The sequence below is a fragment of the Pholis gunnellus genome (assembly GCF_910591455.1).
Source record: "Pholis gunnellus genome assembly, chromosome: 17".
NCBI lineage: Eukaryota > Metazoa > Chordata > Actinopteri > Perciformes > Pholidae > Pholis > Pholis gunnellus.
This window is the reverse complement of record NC_136544.1, coordinates 19579980-19596388: the sequence shown is the minus strand read 5'-3', so window position 1 is coordinate 19596388 and position 16409 is coordinate 19579980. Positions and strand designations below refer to the sequence as shown.

General features: G+C 38.6%; 1 protein-coding gene across 1 annotated transcript; it reads left to right on the top strand.

Annotated features, from left to right (window-relative positions):
- The first annotated feature begins 1664 nt into the window (after window positions 1-1664).
- fam83fa (family with sequence similarity 83 member Fa) lies at window positions 1665-16313 on the top strand. Its single transcript, XM_079177988.1, has 5 exons — window positions 1665-2190; window positions 10025-10192; window positions 11352-11473; window positions 14214-14992; window positions 15607-16313. Exons 1-5 carry the CDS (start codon window positions 1720-1722, stop codon window positions 15654-15656), a joined length of 1590 nt encoding a protein of 529 aa, XP_079034114.1. The 5' UTR covers window positions 1665-1719; the 3' UTR covers window positions 15657-16313.
- The last annotated feature ends 96 nt before the right edge of the window (window positions 16314-16409 follow it).

The window sequence follows — 16409 nt, the reverse complement described above, 5'->3', positions numbered from 1 at the left end:
AATAACTGAGTCAACAAGTAAATATGCATCAGTAGCAGTTATTGTAGGAATGTCTAATGAATTGTTTAGGTAATTTAAAAAGTCTACACAGTTTGAAATCTCAGCATATTTACGCCTCATACTGTAATCACTGTGACGCAAATCACTGTGAGGTTTTAGAAGATTATGGGACAAAAATTCTGTCAAAGATTTTTAAGTTATTATCAAATTGTGACCTTAAGTTTACTGAGACTTCTGTCTATAGTACCATTCATCTGTAAAACCTGTCATTACATCCGTGCTGATATATAATGGCCATTATAGTGCTTTTACAGTAAAGTGCTTAACAAAGTGCTTGTCATTTACTCACACACACATGAATGGCAGCAGAGTAAACGGTTCACGAGTAATAAGGCTTCAGTGTCGCCTCGCTCAAGTACACTTCAACATGTGGATAGCGGTAGCCGCAGATCAAACCCACAATTATTACTTCCTGGTCCACAGCCATCTCCTACATATGATGTCATTTTCATCTTTACAAGTTGATGAGAAGCACATAAACGCACCATCAAACTGGCTCTGCATTTAAGAGAGCAAAGGTTGAGAGTTAATGTTCACATTACCAGTAAAAGTAATGTATTTAAACTCCTTCCTACAAGTATTAGCAACTAGCATCAAAAGTATAAGTACTCATTCTGCAGTAAAATGTCTCCAGTGACTGATATATTATTATATGATATTAGGTTTTTATCAATGTTAGAGCAACATGTTACTGTTGTAAGTGGAGCTAGTTTTAATATACAGTTTGTTTAGTCCAATGGTTTTCAACCTATGGGTCGGGCCCCTCCAAAGGGTCACCAGATACATTTGAGGGGTTGTGAGGTGATTAATGTGAGAGAGAAGAAGAAACAAAGTTCTGATTTTTATTCTAATCCTTGCTTTTTTTGTGAAACATGGGATCATTTTAACCATTTGGGACTCAAACGGTTACTTAAATTAACCCATGTGAGGAGTTTATGTCTCTTTGGTGGAACAGAAAACAACTGAAACATGTCGAGGAGACACAACGACACATTGATTTTCTTGTAAAGAGTCAAAAGTCAAAAATGTTGGGAGCCACTATTTATTTAATCCTAAACTGTGTTGTACTTTGCGAGCTTTTAATGTAAAATCTTGATCTGAAAAACATATGTTTTAGATAAATGTATTAAGTAGCATAATATGGAATAGTACAAGTGCAAGTAGTCCACCTTGAAAAGTACAGTTGGGTACTTTGGTTAAGTTACTGTAAATGTTCGGTTTGGTCATTAGTGTTTTCCAACATGTCAACCTGAGTGACTAGTTGAAACAATAGTGTTAAAGAATATTATGTCACCAATATAAAGATGGTGTATATTTGAATGTTAATGAGTTCAACCAGGTGAGACTCACAAAACATGTCTTTCTTTCTTTCTTTCAATCATTTATTTTCATTTATACAGGTTACACACTAATGTTACCCTCAAAAAGAAAAGTATATAACATACATACAAAACAACTTTTAACACCAAATGTTTATTTTATTCTGAAAGTTTTACAACAGGAAGTTTGCGGTGGCGCGTTGCAAAACAAACAATTAGTTGGTCCCGCCTCCTGCTTCTTACCTGAGAGACTCACCTGAGTACCTGCCATACCTGTCCGCACAGCGTTGGAGAACAGCCGACCAGCAGCGACCGTCGGCCGGCGGAACTAGAAGCTGCCATGGCGAAGTCTCAGGTGATGTGCATGGATGAGGAGCACGTGAACGAGAAGATCCCGGAGACCAAACCGGAGTTCTACTACAGCGAGGAGCAGCGCGCGGCTCTGGAGCAGCTCTTGAAGAACGGGGATGGCGCCTTCAAGATGCGCCTCAAGGAGGACAACGCCAAGGACTTCCTCTCGTCCAGGGAGATCGGATTCATCCGGAAAACGTTTCAGGAGTACGACACGGACAGTGAGTCCGAGTCCGCAGACCACGAGAAGTCCAAGGAGACCTCCAGCGCGGACTCAGGGGTCCACTCCACCTACTGGCCCCAGATGTCCGACACCGAGGTCCCGTCTCTGGACATCGGCTGGCCCGGCAGCAGCGCCTACAAGGGGGTGACCCGGGTGTCTGTGTTCTCCCATCCACCCAAAGAGCCCGGGCCGCACATCAAGGAGGTGGTAAGGAGGCTCATACAGGAGGCAAACAAGGTAAGTTATATTATTATATTAATGACCTTTTATTCTAATGTAAATAGAAAAGTGATGGACCACACATGGAAAAAATAAACAAACATGTATATTCCATTCACAGTCCAACAAGTGTTCATCAAATTAAAGTAATCTTCTATATTCATCAACCTGTTAGTACAAATACATTTGTATCAGTAATATTATCATTTATAAATCAAGGAATGCTATTTTTGAGCATTCGTTTTTTTAAAGTTTTAGTTAAATTATTTTCTCCCATGTGTTTTTACACACTTTTTTAAATAATATAAAAAAATATCTTATATTACATGACGTAAAATCAGCATAACTTTGTCAAACCTTCATAAAAAACAACTTATATATTCTAATTGATCTGTTATTGTCTGAATGAATCAATCTATGTATAAAATATCTTTCCAGTTTTCCGAAGTCAAAGGTGACATCTTTAAATATCTTATTTTGTCTCAAACTAAAAGAAATTAAATTCACAAATTTAAAAATGCAGATTAAGCAACAAATATCACATTTGAAAAGCTATATGATTTAGGATTTTTTTTGATTTTGTGAAACATGACTTGCATAAGGAATCAAAGAGCAAAACAGTTGACTATCAAAGTCTTACAGCACAATGTAGGTTTAAACCTTTTTACTTCAGCCAGAAAAGGTGTGCGTCTGCAAAGAATGACGCAGGCAGAGTTGGAACAGTTGGGTCCAATAAATCCCAAAGCCAGTGTTTATGTGTCACAAAGAACACAATGTTGAACCTGAAGTCCTCATGTTACCCTCGGCCTAAGAAAAAGAAAAAGTAAAACTCATTTTAGTATCGCATGAAAATAACCGACCATGCAGTAAAGCGTATCAGTGTGTACATCATGTCCCTGACTGCAGAACAATGCTTCTGAAATATTCAAAATGATTGGCTACAGGTGATCATGTGACCTAAAGGTGAAACAGGATGAGATTAATTACTGTCACTCCTCGTGTTCCCTGTCTTTGTGAGTACAGGAGACGGCCTGTAATAGATGACAGTGAGAGGTTTAAAGCATGGTTAATGTGCATTTAATCATAACTAAACCATTGACAGTTATTATTGATAAGAAGTCAAAATATTGAGTAAAATATAGATAATTAAAGGACTATTAATATTTTTTTGTTGAGTCAAGAATGAATGTGTTTGTTTAAATGTATTGTTAATAGTTTTTTATCATTAAAAGAAAGACAAAGGGTCTTTAAACTGTCTTTATGCTAAGCTAAGCTAACGGCTGTTGCCTGTAGTCTTATATTTAACGGACAGACATGAGTGTGATATTGGTCCTCTCATCTCTTTGTTTCTCCAAAAATGTTGAACTATTGCTTTAACATTTGTGAAGCATTTTGATTGCTGTAATTCACAACAGTTGAACACAGTTCTGCATATATTTGCCGGTTAGTGATATATGTATACAGGACAGATATTCTTTGTTTTTATGTATATTATTGATTTAAACCCAGATACCTGTCTGCAGGGACTTTACTACTCCACTTCCAATTGTGTCTGACAAGCTTCAGACAGGTTTCAACATGTTTAGTCAAACCCATTTATGACAGTTAGGAAAAAATAAAAAATTAAATGATCATTGTCTCCTCCTTTATTGCACAGCAGCACTTCGTGTGCTCATGCATGCCGTTGGCCGACCTGCATTCAGCTCTGTGTAACATAAAACATACATTTGATATATCTACCTTGGTTTATAATCCTTTACATCCTTAAATTGAATGGAAAAGTAAACTAGATTCCTGTAGTCAGTTAGTTGTGCTCTCACACTTATGTGGATTACACATGTCAAAATTCTTTGGCATTTTATAAACAATGGGTCTTGGCAGAGACGTAAACAAAAGCAGGGTTTTAATTCATAGCCGCTGAATCAGACTATTTTACCATCTGAAACTGAATGTTGCTGGTAGAGTTAATCGACTGGCTGATTAACCTATTGTTAGCTTATAAATAAACACCGTCTTTCACTGACTTTTAATTTTTCCAGCTAACTCATTAACTGTTGTCGGCCAAAATGACAATTTTAAGCAGTTTTATTGTTAGCTAACTAGCTAAATAGATAAACGTTAGCTTCATGAGCTGGTTGAAAACACGTCTCCCACTGACTATGCCATTTTTCCAGCTGACTCATCCCAATTTCTAATCCATGGCCGTGGATTTTGTAAGCTAAAATAACAACTATTGCTAACTAGCTAATTAAGCAAACATTAGCTTCAGTTTTTCACTGACTACTTCATTTTTCCAGCTGACTCATCTTAATTTCTAACTGACGGCCGTGGATTCTGTCGGCTGAAATGTCAACTGTTGCTGATAAATTAAAAAGAGTCTGTTGGATTTTTAAAGCTGACTCTCAGACAGCTGTAAACTTTTTTGGCTTAAGTTGCAACTGTCGCTAAACAGATTTGATCAGTTGTAGCAAACTAGTGTCACTTTAAGCTAACAATAAAACTTTATGAGTTGTTGGAAAAACTCTGTCTCCAACTGACGGAACTGACTTTGAATCGTTCCGTTAATTTTAGGGTTAATATTAGAAAAATGGTAGTAAACATACAAAATGTCATCACTACACTTGGTTCCAAAACCAAATTGAGATTCTGAAGTGTCTCTTTAACTGCTAAGTACATCTACTCTACAGTAAAATGCAGTACATTCAGGTAGATACTGTATATCGGTAGACAGTGCAGAAATATCCCCAGCCACCTTCCCTCCAAAACCTGAAAATGTAGCATTATTACACAACTAATTTCAGTTGCAGTAATTGCATCACCAAATTATATACAGAACAACTATAAAACCGGATGACACAAAATCTAATTTTACAGGCTCAGAATTTTCCAGTAAGACACAAAGACAGGGAAAGGTTAACGGCACGCCCACAGCATCAATAAGAACATGTACATCAATGGGAGAGTCATGTACAAGTTTAAACAAGCTGAGTCATAAGTGGTGCAGATGGAGAAAAGGCCAAGCAGCTCTAAATGTCAACTTCACATCAGGACTTGCAGCAGAAAGATAAAGTTGGTTCAGTACTTCCTTATTTCTCCCTCACCCACTCAGAGATTCCCACAGCTCCCTCTGATTGAGGATAAACTTATCCGGGCAAGACAGTTTGACGGGTTAAGGGAGCGGTTAGTTGGAGCTGTTATTAGTGAATAATCTGATTTACTTTAACATGAATTAATCTCCATTATTCAGTTTACATTAGCCTGCTCAGGGCCATGAAAGCTCAATGACGACATGCTAAGATTGCTCTCCTTGAGGTGAAGTAAATCATCTACTCCTGAGAGCCTGCCAAATACTACACAGAGTACTTGTGAATTTCAGTATCCTGCTTCTTTAGACATACAGAAAGTCACACACTCACTTCTAGAAGCAGTAAAAGGCTACTGCATATTTTTTGTTGAATCTCAAATCAATAAATGAAGCACAGCTGTGTAATTTATGTCACAATAAGCTGTGGGTTGCAAACAGAAATGGTTAGTCCAGGTGTATAAACACGAAACGTGTATCATTGTGATGCTTCTTGTTCAACTACATTCAAGAGTATATCATGTCTATATTGACAAGTAATTTATATCTGCATTAAGTATTAAGTATTAATTCACATGTCAAGAATTTCTTGGAACTGTTTTTGTCATATTACGTGGTCCAAAAATGACAAAATCTTTCTCTGAAGGAGGTTGAGCTTTCGCACTGGGAATGGAGGCATCAATCAATCAAGTTGTGCGGAAAGGATTGAATTGCAGTTCTATTATGAAACGGCACAGAGGAACTTTTTTTACTGCTTTCAATCTTACAAAGGCAGCACAGACCACATCCACACCTTCTGTTCTTACCTTTTAACAATACAAACACATGACATTTAGTATTTGCTGGCAAGTGTTTCACATTTTTTGTGTTGTTAATGTGTCACACCCAGGTGTCTAAAGGCCTTTACTGTCTTATATTTGAAAAACGAATGAAACGTTTTGCCAGTCGGTTGCAATAATCTTCTTTTTAATGTAGTCTTTATTTCTCTGAAACCATGTGGAATAAGGCACTCAGCGTTGTACTTCAGTACAAACTGGATGTACCATTTTGTGCAACTTTATATTTCTATTCCACTTCATCTCAGAGAGTGTTTATTTTGAATGTTTGAGATAAACTGAGGATGAAGTGTCCCTCTGTGTCTTGAGAAAATTCTCCTACTTCTTAAGCAAAATAAACTATTTAAAAAGCCTCTTTGATCAGCTGGAAAATGCTTCGTCACAAAGCTGAAAAGAGCTGTTTTCTCAACTCAATAAAAGTTGACTTTTTAGAGATACTGGCCCCTTAACTCTGGCCAAGAAAGTGACGATTGTTGTTCCCAAAATACTTAACTATTTCCTTCACCAAAGTGATTAAAATTTAACCTGAGGGGAACATAAATACAGTATATGTTCCAAAGTTCATGATCATATCACTCAAAACCACAAAAATCAATCTCATGGTGGCGCTAGAGGAAAAGTCAGAGTATCACCAAACTCATTGGGGTTCATCCTCTGGGGATCATGTTTGTCTGTACAAAACCTAATGGAGATCCATCAAATTGTTGTTGAGATATTTCAGTCTAGGCCAGGGGTGGGCAATCATTTTTCCCAAGGGGCCACATAAGAAACAGGGACTGTTGTGGAGGGCCGGACCAATAGACTGAACTCAATCCTGCTCAATATTATTCCACCTCATTATGAAAAGTAGTAAATTGTATGGTTTTAATAAGCTGTGAGTGGTAAGAGTAAATATTATGATCAGTGGTGGAATATAACTAAGTATATTTGCTTAAGTACTGTACTTATGTACAAATTGAAGGTACTTTACTTGAGTGTTTCCATTTTTTTCAACTTTGTACTTCCACTCCACTACATCTCAGAGGGGAATATTGTACTTTTTATTCCACTATTTGTCTGGCAGCTTTAGTTACTAGTTACTTTGCACATTACTTTTCAAAGCCTTCTTAACTACCCAAACTGAACAACAGTGTATAAAGGAGTTCGAATGAGCTCCGCCGTAAACATCTGCAGCAGGAATAATGATCCCAAAAATATACATTTGTAATATCCATATATAATATCAAAACACTGACAGGGATCATGTTTCTGCAAAATTAGTATTTTTATTACTATTGTTTGTAGTCCAGTTACCTCATTTTCACTTCTAACGTACGTAAATTGAGAACAAAACAGCAACAGTTGCCTTCAAAATAAAAGCCATGCAGCATTGACATCCCACGGGCCGGTCGGCAACAGCCAAAGGTCGGGTATGGCCTGGGGGCCGCACAATGCTCAGGTCTGGTCTAGACCAAAGTGGTGGACCCACAGCTAAACAAATGGATTAACACTGAAATACGTAACTGTCTCCTTCTATGGACAAATGTTTTTTCTAAATTCACAACCTAATAACTAGTTAAGATGAGTATTTGTTGGCAAGTACTTAACTTAGACTCACGCATTGGTTTGCTTTTCATAATTGGTGCCGATTAAAATTTGTCTGAGCTGCTGTCACACGCAAAGCTGTCTGCCAGTAAAACTTGTTTGGAGGCTTTTGAATCAAGTCCAAACATGTAGATGATGTAGACGTAATAAGGACATCACATAATTAACTGTAAATTGCCCTCAAGGACATGAAAACACAAACTTAAACAATAGAAATCATTAGCTAAAATTAATGGATAAAAGGTTGAAACCGTTAGCTAAAAAAGTAGTTCGCAAGAAGTAACCGATAAACGGTTAGCTAAAAGTGAAACCGTTGAAATTCTTCGCAAAAATAAGTGGTTAAAAATGAAACGGTTGATATCGTTAGCTGAAAGTCAAACAGTTAAAATTGTTGAAATGTTCACTTTTTAGAGATACTGGCCCCTTAACTTAATGTTTAACTATTCCCTTCACCAAAGTGATTACAATTTAACCTGAGGGGAGCGTAACTGTATGTACCAAAGTTCATGGCAATCTAATAGTTGTCGGGACATGTCACTCAAAACCACAAATTTCAATCTCATGGTGGCGCTAGAGGAAAAGTCAGAGGACAACCAACTAATGTTTTTCTCAATACACAACCTATTAACCAGTTAAGATGAGTATTTGTTGACATGTACTTACTTTAGACTCACGCATGGTTTACTTTTGATAACAAGCCTTTGCATATTTGACTGAGCTGCTGTCTCATGTAAAGCTGTCTGCCAGTAAAACTTGTTTGGAGGCTGTTGGATCAGGTCCAAACATGTAGACGAGAGCCATAATAAGGAAATGGAAAAAGCCCCACGTGATTAACTTTAAATTGCACTCAAGGACATAAAAACACAGTGTGGCTGTAAAAGGCTTCACTGCAATAGTCGTCATGTTTGTTTATTAAAGTATACAGTATTAAAGATGCACTGAAAATACAAAAACGGAAAGTGCATTTGTTGTGAGTAAAGTAGACTGATTGTGGTCTTGAGCCCAGACAGTACTGTTGTAATGATTAGCAGTGCATTGTAATCCTGGCGGTTGCTGCGCTGTGTCTAATCTGTCTTGAGTACCGGTAACCTTTTAATTACCTGTAAAACAAGTTCCACAGACGCATCAACTGTTACTCCCTCAGTAAATTGTACATGACGTTTGTATTACAACACAAATTATAAAGAAGTGTCTTTGTGCAGTTGGGTTTTATCGACAGTGGGGGTGGTGAAAGATGTTCATGATTCCTAATGCTGCAGCAGGCGGTAAATGATCAAATACCCAGAAATCATCAGATGACATCAGTGACGTGCACACACACACGCACATCTTTACCAAACTGTCCAGTTGGGGATGTTTCACAGTTAAACTATATGGATAAGAGGAAATAGACTCTGAGAATCATGTGCTAGCTAGCAGGACAAATATGTTGAGTCTCGGTGAAGATAATTTAGATAATTTACTTAAATTAAAAGTAGCAATCCGGAAATAAAAAATAACTCCAAGGTTAAGTTGAAGTAGGTTTTATTGGCAAAATGCCATCAAAGAAAAATGTCCCGTGAGTGTAGCTAAAGGTTATGGAAGAACAGTATAGTCTGATGAAAGTAGTGGATAGTTGAACTAGTGCGCTAATGGGAACAGTTGAAACTGTTAGCTGAAAGTGATACAGGTGAAATTGTTTGCTAAAAGTTATGGCTAAACAGTTGAAATCGTTAGCTAAAATAAATAGTTAGCAGTTAAAACCATTCGCTAAAAGAAATGTTTTGCATAAAGTAACGAATAAACAGTTGAAACCACGATCTAATAGAAATATTCAGCAAAAGATAATGGCTAAACAATTGAAACGTTAGCTAAAAGAAATACCAAAAAGTAATGGATAAACAGTTAGCTAAAAAGTGAAACAGTTAAAATTGTTAGCTGAAAGGATAATGTTGAGAAGTGTAGCTGAATGCTGGTTAATAGTTGTCATTAATAGCCAAGAGTTTAAATGGTTGACATGATGGTTGACATTGTGAAAGGGGTACTTCATCTGATGGGGCTGTGGTGGTATGTCTGACAAAAAGGTCTGTGAACCACTGGTTTAATTTTAATTTATTTTACAAGCTCATTATATATTGTGGATGTAAAATCCTAATCTATAAAGTAGCTACAGCTGTAAAAAAAAAAAAAAAGAAGAGTCCAATACCTCCCCTCTGAATCCTAGTGAGTAGAATTCTAAAGAAGCATGCAATGGAAATACTCATGTAAAGTTCAAGTATATTAAATATGTAAATGTCCTGAGTTATATTGCACCACTGCTGCTGTCCCTCTGCTTGGCTGCACTTGAACCCCCCTCTTCTGTGTTCCCCAGGTAGTGGCCATAGTCATGGATCTCCTGACAGATCTGCAGATCCTCCAGGACCTGCTGGATGCCACGTCACGGCGCGGGGTGGCTGTCTATGCTTTGCTGGAGGCCAGGGGCGTGCCCCACTTCCTGGATATGTGCACTCGGCTGCAGATTAATGCGGTGCATCTGCGGGTGAGCTCAGCAAACACTGGAGACTGTTACAGTGCGTAACAGACTGGTCGAGGCTCGCTAATACAAATATACAAGCAAATCAACATGGAAAGTTTGAACGAAAACACCTCAGTGGGTCACTGATCTACCTCCTTTGCAATAATTATCATGGATTAAAAAGCATCAGGTATTATATGTCGCGCTCTTCAGGAAACTCCTAACAAGTAATAAACAATTTTGACGTATAGTAGCCGCTGTATTCTGGTCTTTTTAAGGGTCAGTGCATTCAAACCACAAAAATCTAAACAAATGACTTTTCCCTCCTGTCCCTCGTTGTATCATGCGGATAGTTTCAGGTTTATTGGTACTTCTACCTCTGCCTTCACTGCAACACAATGGAGGGGAAAGTATAAGAGATGAATAAAACGTTTAAATGGTGGGTAGCAGACTTGAGATTTTTGAGGACTACCTGGAATATGAACAGATATATTGATGCTTTCGCCCCACCTCTGTATATACGGGTTAAAAATAGATTAATCATCTTACTTTTATAAATTAATATTTAATGCAGTTCTATGTGTTGCAGAACCTGAGAAATGAGAGTGAGAGCTGATCAGGATTCAGAGCGAACAGCAGTTCACTGAGTCACACTGTCACCCTATCTCCACAGGGACACGATACCCGGCCTTATCTGAGTTGTGTAGCTCCAGCCTGGTTTAACTGGAGCACTGGGGTACCTGGTTATGGTGGTGTCAGCTGATAAGGCAGTGAAAGGCCTTTTCAGAGCACTGGGCTCTGTTACTCTTACTTCTTACAAATGAACATTCATAGACTCTGAGAACAAATCCAACGGCTGTAACTCGATGCTGGCGGAGGAAAAGCCTCCTCCCAGTGTGTCCACTCTGTATTTACCTCTCCTTTTTGTTCTGTTTCTTTTTCTCTTCCCTTTAAGTAAACATATGTAGCTAAAGGATTTGAGTTTTGCCCTTTTATTTCTTTAGAAATTTGTCCTTATGTTCTAAGGTATGACGGCACAGTTTGACTTGGCTCATCCTCTGATCAGTCATGCACGATGCAACAGGGGGAAGTTTGATAGCTGTGGCTGAGTGAGTGTACTCAGGCTCACCCGTGTGATGCTAAGCTACCTGACTTGTGTAATCAAGCGGGTGTTTCTTTACAGAATCTCCGTGTGCGGATGGTGAGAGGTTCGGGGCTGGCCCTGTCGTTTGGAAAGCTGCCCGGCTCCCTGTGCTCCAAGTACATGCTGGTGGACGGAGAGAAAGTCATGTTTGGGTCTTACAGGTGAGCATGAACATCCAGAAACCTTCTGCTGCTGTTCACAGCTGAGACTGTGCAGTCAGGATTTAACACCAGAACTGAACATATTACACTGTTTATCCAGTGTAACTTTTAAAGAGCCAATGAGATGGTTAAACTAAGTAGAATATAGTATAATCTGGTATATATAGTATTTCATAACAATACAACAAATCACAGGATATTCTAGATAGTTAGCCCAGCTGTTATTTTACTGTAGGTGTTTAAATCTAAAAGATTGTTTTATAATATTTCATTTTGATTTCTCAAATACATACAAGCGTAGAAACATGAGCACTTTCATGGGTCTCGTGAACAGATTTGTACGGACGAAGCCAGAGAACGTTTCTGAAGCAGTGATGGCATTTCTGAATAAACCAGACCTGTCCAACGGGTGATGTCATCATATCATCAGCATGGTTCATCAGGTTCATCAACATTTTGTTCTTTCTTTTTAGGTTGTCGAATAGAGAAGTAGTTGTTTGGAAATTTCTCAGTCGCTGTCCAAGTTCACAGATCTTATTTTCTGCAATAATCCGAATTAAATGGAAGAATCCCTGCATCACTCTATTGTTCAAAAGATTGTGCATTGCTCCATTTTATTACATTTATTTCCACTTTGCACCTTCAATTTATTACTTGTTCCTTTGTTTATGTGATTCTAAAACCGATGATGACTGTTTTCCACTCTCAGATCCAAATGTTTCGAGGCTTTAATATAAAAACAAGTTTCTCTAAAAGCTGCAACACAATAGAAAAAGCACTCCGAGCAGCACACGAATGACTCCTTAAAGACCTTCTGAAGCATATTAAGTTGTGGAATCACTGGAATGCTTTCAGCAGCATTCTTCTTATCTACAGTTGTTCCTGCGGGTTCATCTATTGTTGTGGATCAACTTGTTGTCTGTTCTGATTACTGACTGAGGCCGACGTGTAAAACCTGTGTGAGGTTATTACAAAGAGGCAGAAAGCTTTCTGTGTGTCACCTGAGTGCTTATTGAACTAATTAACCGGGTTCAGTGTTAACCCTTACACTCCCATCCAATGTGTGGAGAGACAGATGTTCTCACACCGCTAAACATCAAATATCACAATATAAACATTTGTAAAAGTGTCCCAGTGTCCCACACGGAGAATCCACCGGGCACTTTGTACGTTTTTGTAAATTGATGGTTGTTGGACAATAATCGTGCTTTTATACACACCGTTTCATCTGAGTTGTGTATAAAAACTGCAAAGACATAACAATTCAGTGATTGTTTGGTATTTTGTCACCTTGTGCGTAAAAGACAATAAACATATGATCATAAAAAAGAAATGTATAAATATTATGATGATCCCTGCTCTCATGTTTGAATAGTGTTGGGTGACAACATCAAATACTGCAATCTATTAAAACAAATACCTGATTAATATGAATAAATATGATAATTTTATGGGGATCAATATTGGAATATTTGTGGTTGTGTAAAGTCAGTATGATGAAATATAGATAAATCCTTTAGATCATCTTTACTGTAATACAGCCATAAAATCAGTATTTAATGCTCAGAATGCCCAAAACAGACTAGTTTGTTGGAGGTGTTGTGCTACACATTGTTTATAGCGGGTCCGGACGGCTACATTCAGAGGTGAGGTGAATATCCAGTCGCCATATAGAGAACAGTGGGACAATAATCGGTCAAATATGGCGGTAAAGGTAAAAACTTTTGGACACTCTTTTCTCTGAAAGGCATTCAGAGTGTGACAGAAACACTGGTCGAGTACTACGGGAAATGATTGTTTGACTGTCGGATTCGGAAAGACACATCTCGTATTGTGATATTGGTATTAGTGTTCTGGACTTTGACAATTTCCTACAGAAGCTTTGATGATGTTGATTACGTAACACGTTTATGATCATAAAGATCAAACCTTGATTGTGAGTGCTGCGATTGTAGAGCAACACAAGTTTAGTCTATTTTAAGCATATACACATATATATTTAAAATTTGAAATATAGAGCTGATAACAGAATTGTTTGTTTTATTTAATAGAATATATAAAGAACCTTCATGATGCTAAGCTGATATTCAATAACAAAATCTCTGAAAAACCCTTCCTCACTTGACGCTGACGAACACCTAACCCCAATCAGCTGATTTAAATGTTATGGGTCCAACATGAAGAGTTAAGCTCTTGTGTACAGAAGCCTGTGTTTGAGTACAGATGACGCATCTTTCCACTCGTCGTGAGTGTTTTATGAGCCAGCGCTGGTAAACCATTCTCGTGACCACATCAGTGATGAAGCCCTTTTTTTAGTGAAGTTGATGAACACATTAATTAATTCAAATCAAAACTGGAGCAACCGATTTGTGCCGAGTGAAATGAGCATGTCATGATAATTAATTAATGACTGTGATACCTCATTATGACTGGACGTTTACGTAAAGAAATTTGGTTCTCTGTGACTTTTAGGTCAAAAATGTGAAAGCTTTTACAAACGGGAACAAACTCATGAGTTTGTTCCCGTTTGGGGTTTATTTTGCTCACTGGGTTAAATCTAGCAGTTTAAAATAGTTTGTACAATTATTCTGGTGCATTTACCAGTTCTGCTAACTGGCTGGGAGTTGCCTCATATTTGCGATGTGTCAATCTTCTCATCTAATTTAGAAAGAAAGTGAATAAGCATATTTCCCAAAAATGTCGAACTCTTTCTCTAACTTTTACACCATCTCTTCTCCAGCTTCACCTGGAGCTCCTCTCGGATGGACAGGAACACGATCACCGTGATGTCGGGACAGATCGTGGACTCATTCGACAATGACTTCAGGGAGTTGTACGCTGTGTCCGATGAGGTGGACCTCTACAGCGACTTCAACATCACCAAGCCGCCAATCGCTACGCTCATCAGGAAGCCGAAGGTGGAGAAAATCCAGCCTCTGCCCGTCACCACGTCTCGCTTTCAAGTATCTGTCGGGGACTCCAGACAAGTACCTGCACATAAATACCACAATCCTAAGTACTCTTTAGTTTTCGGGAACAACAAGGGTCTCACAGGTTCCCTGCAAGACCTGTCGACCCCGTGCGACTCGCTGGTCGGCGGGCTGAGCGCAAGGAGCGGACTGCAGAACAACCTCCTTCATGCCAGCAGGGACAGCAGGGGCAAGGTGGACCAGGTCCCCCCACAGAGTCCTGGTCCGCTTGCAGAGGACGAGGATGGTGATGGAAAGGCGGGCTCTAAGATGAACCTGCTCTTCGGAGCAAAGAAACAACGCAGTTCTTTCAGGCACTTCTTGAAATCTAGAGGAGCCACGGAGACTTTAGTAGAAGGCGTGGTCACTCCTCAGAGCCCCGCCCCTGTCTATAAGGTGTCGGAGACCAATGGCGTCGCAGTAAATGAGGTGGTGGACTCGTTTGAGATCCGTGAGGTACCAAGTCCAGCGAAATCCAAAACCAAGAAGCCCTCAAAGCTCCTCCAGAGAAGCATGTCTCTGCAGACCATCAACCTCGGAGCCGAAGACGGTACGTCCTCGGAGTCTATTGTTTTACTGTTAGTTTTATGGTCCGAATCACAGCTAATAATCACTTTTATTAGCAATTAATCTGCTGATTAGTTTATTGATTCATTATTTGGTCTATAAAATGTCAGTGAAAAATGCATGTTACAAAGTCTTCAAAATCCAAAAATATGTATTGTAAAGTGTTATGAAACAGATAAATATTTACATTTCAGCAGCTAAAACGTGTCATTTTTGTTTGACAAAATATTTTCCCACAATGAAAATATTAAGCAATTCATTTTCTGATACCGAGTACCAATCCGATACCAGTGTTTAACCGATATGTTGTGGGCCTCACTGTGTGGAAGAGACGTTCTTTTATGTGCAAGGCAACACTTGGCTTGACTAAAACATTGTTTGTTTTAACTTTAATTAAAAGGAATAAGGAATTTTTAGGAATAAAAACATGGATATAGATGTACTGAATTGTATAATAAAATAAAATAATAGTATCCGATAAGAGATCGGTTCCATTGTCTAAGATACCAACAACAAAAACAAGTGACTGAGGACTCTTTTGATATCTTTTAAAAGCCATTTTCTTATTGATCCGTCCTTTGTTTTTGTTCCTAACAGGATCTAAAGGCCTAAAGCGGCATCAAAAGAAGAACTGCATCCAGTCATGAGATCAGAAACCAGAGGACAGTCTGTCGTAAAGATCTCACGAGTCCCACAATCCATCACTGAAAACAGGTGACTTTACTGTCCTGCTACACTTCAGGTGGAGGTCCTGATGAGAGTGACCACCGAGGAGATGTGGTAGTTTAACTAATCACGTGAGGACAAAAACTCCAGAGAATCTCAACGCTGAAGCCGAAGTGCTGATGGAGGGAAATTCCATCGAAGTTGTTTTTTGTTTTTCTATGTTTTATTGTTTTTTTTTGTTGTATTAAATTAATACAGTTAAGTGTTTTTATATTTCACCACACAGCGGCCCAAGGCTGTGTCACCCATGTAGCGTGGGTGAACTACGTCACACCTGGTTGCTATGGAGACAGGAGAAGTTGATGAGTCGCGCTGTTTGTCCCTGAGTGTCGCCTTACAGACGACCCTCGGTAACAGAATAAGTGTTGTACAGGCTGTGAATAATGTAGGCTGTGCTGTGTGGATGACGCAGTCCTGCGTTGTTTCTGCAACGCCGTGTGAGGACTTTGTGAGTTTACACTTTGGGTTTATTCAGGAGAAAACAGACAAAATGTGAATCCTTCAGAACCACTTGAGATGCAAAGAATGCATACAAGAAGAAATTGTATAAAAGACATGAAAATAAACTGTAAAAACGGGTTTGTGTGATTGAATGTCAAGCAAACGTCTGAGATAACGAATGTGTGGAATTTGAGGCAAGCCAAAATATCTTCTCAAAACATGTCAGTGATTTT

Excerpts from the sequence above, each read along its gene's own strand:
- fam83fa (XM_079177988.1), top strand. The coding sequence starts at position 1,720 with ATGGCGAAGTCTCAGGTGATGTGCATGGATGAGGAGCACGTGAACGAG. Across the intron at positions 2,191-10,024 it reads TCATACAGGAGGCAAACAAG|GTAGTGGCCATAGTCATGGA; the intron begins GTAAGTTATATT and ends TGTGTTCCCCAG. Across the intron at positions 10,193-11,351 it reads TTAATGCGGTGCATCTGCGG|AATCTCCGTGTGCGGATGGT; the intron begins GTGAGCTCAGCA and ends GTTTCTTTACAG.